Here is a 1,703-nt window from a genome sequence, read left to right on the forward strand (position 1 = left end):
ACTCATCTGAATTATGCCAAAACACACACTGATGACCCTCAAACCTTTTCTTAGAATATTTTTGTCAACTAGGTCGAAAGTGGAACAGTTTGGAAGACAGTGCTCCCGTTATATCTGGTGCCAGTTCTACTAAAAGAACATCATACCTGCTGTCAAGCATGGTGGTGTGGGGATGCTTTGCTATTTCAGGGCCTGGGCAACTTGCAATAATTGTGGGAAACATGAATTCTGCTCTCTTCTGGTCTCTACTCTTTTTTATGAGTTCGGGCTAAATCCCAAACTCAGAGCCCTCATCTTGGACAGCACGCCAAATATGCACACTATATGCATAGTGACATACTTTATCTGATATATAAGTTCAAACTCATGAAAAATTGTTCTAAAAATGTATTGTTCTAAAACCAAAAACTATTTATATATAGTTTTGCGTGCTATCACATTTCCTTAAAAAAATTAAATTTAACCACCATGTCCTCAGCGGCCTATGGAGACTCCTATGTTCGTTGGTGCATCCCAACACACGATACTTGTAATGCCTCTTTGGCGCTGACATTGTATCTCCAGCAGCTACAGAAAGAAAACAGTAATAGTGGACTGCTGCTTCTCACTCAGGGCGGGGTTTATGCTAATAGGGCAGAGAGCATCACAAATGGGCAGGACTTTCCCTAGTATGACATCATTATAGGGAGAAATCTGGAACCACTCCTTTGGAGAGACTGTTTAGGATTTATTGGGATTGTAAAAAAAATGAGTGGGTGGAATTTTACCATTATAGGCTGATTGTTTTCACACACTGCTGCCACACAACTGTGTTCAAACACCTTATAAAACTGATATTTGCTCCTTTAAGTTTAAAGGGGGCAATAGATCGTAGGTGTTAAATATGGAAGCCCATTTCCGCCGCTGATAAAAAAAGGTAATTGCGAGTTTATATCTCACAATTCTGACTTTATAACTCTGAATTGCATGTTATAAACTCAGAATTGTGAAAAAAGAATGTTGTTTCACAAGAATGCAGAATGCTGTGAAAATGTATTTGCCCCCATTCTGATTATTTTGTATGAAATAGTTTTAGATCTTCAGAATTGTGTGATGTAAAGTCACAGTTCTTGTATCACGTATCTTGTCAGTGTCTGCGCTTGCTTGGCCATTTGTTGCGGAGAAAATAAGGAAAGTGTGTTCAAGCGCCAGCATAAAACAGTGTAAAGAAATAGTCTTTGAGAGAAGCAGTCTTTATCAGCGGAAGTTAAAAGCAGCTCGTAAGTGTATTTACTTGTCTCATTAGTGTTTAGTGCAGTTGTCGTTGCTAGGAAATGTTTGTTTTGTTTACTGTGTGGAGACGTGCTGATATCGCGTTTGGTCTCGTTCTGTATCGCGTATCTTGTCAGTGTCTGTGCTTGCTTGGCCATTTGTTGCGGGGAAGATGGGGAAGGTGTGTCCAGCTGAATTGGTTTGGTGTTTTGTTGGACGGGTGTAAAAAATCTTGGTTTACCGCGACAGTCGCGTGGGGGTCTCCTCGTGGTGGGACCGAGGAGTGTGGAGACCATCGACTCTGCTGTGCAACTCCACCGGGCAGGGACACCGGCATGGGATGAGTGTTGCTTTTTGTTTCTCCTCTTTCCTATTACTTGTTTCGCTTCTGTTTCCGTTTCTATAACCATTTCTTACTATGTGTAAGTAAGTTGTTGTTTTTTAGCATGTGT

At 40.9% G+C, this 1,703-nt stretch overlaps 1 protein-coding gene across 1 annotated transcript in view; it reads left to right on the top strand.

The window, feature by feature from the left end:
* The first annotated feature begins 468 nt into the window (after positions 1-468).
* cpne8 (copine VIII) overlaps positions 469-1,703 on the top strand; it is a 43,740-nt gene continuing 42,505 nt past the window's right edge. Inside the window, exon 1 of the mRNA XM_016238549.1 lies at positions 469-502. Within this exon, the coding sequence (XP_016094035.1) occupies positions 469-502 (34 nt within the window). The remainder of the gene's footprint in view (positions 503-1,703) is intronic.

The sequence above is a fragment of the Sinocyclocheilus grahami genome, unplaced genomic scaffold (assembly GCF_001515645.1).
Source record: "Sinocyclocheilus grahami isolate Dianchi unplaced genomic scaffold, SAMN03320097.WGS_v1.1 scaffold543.1, whole genome shotgun sequence".
NCBI lineage: Eukaryota > Metazoa > Chordata > Actinopteri > Cypriniformes > Cyprinidae > Sinocyclocheilus > Sinocyclocheilus grahami.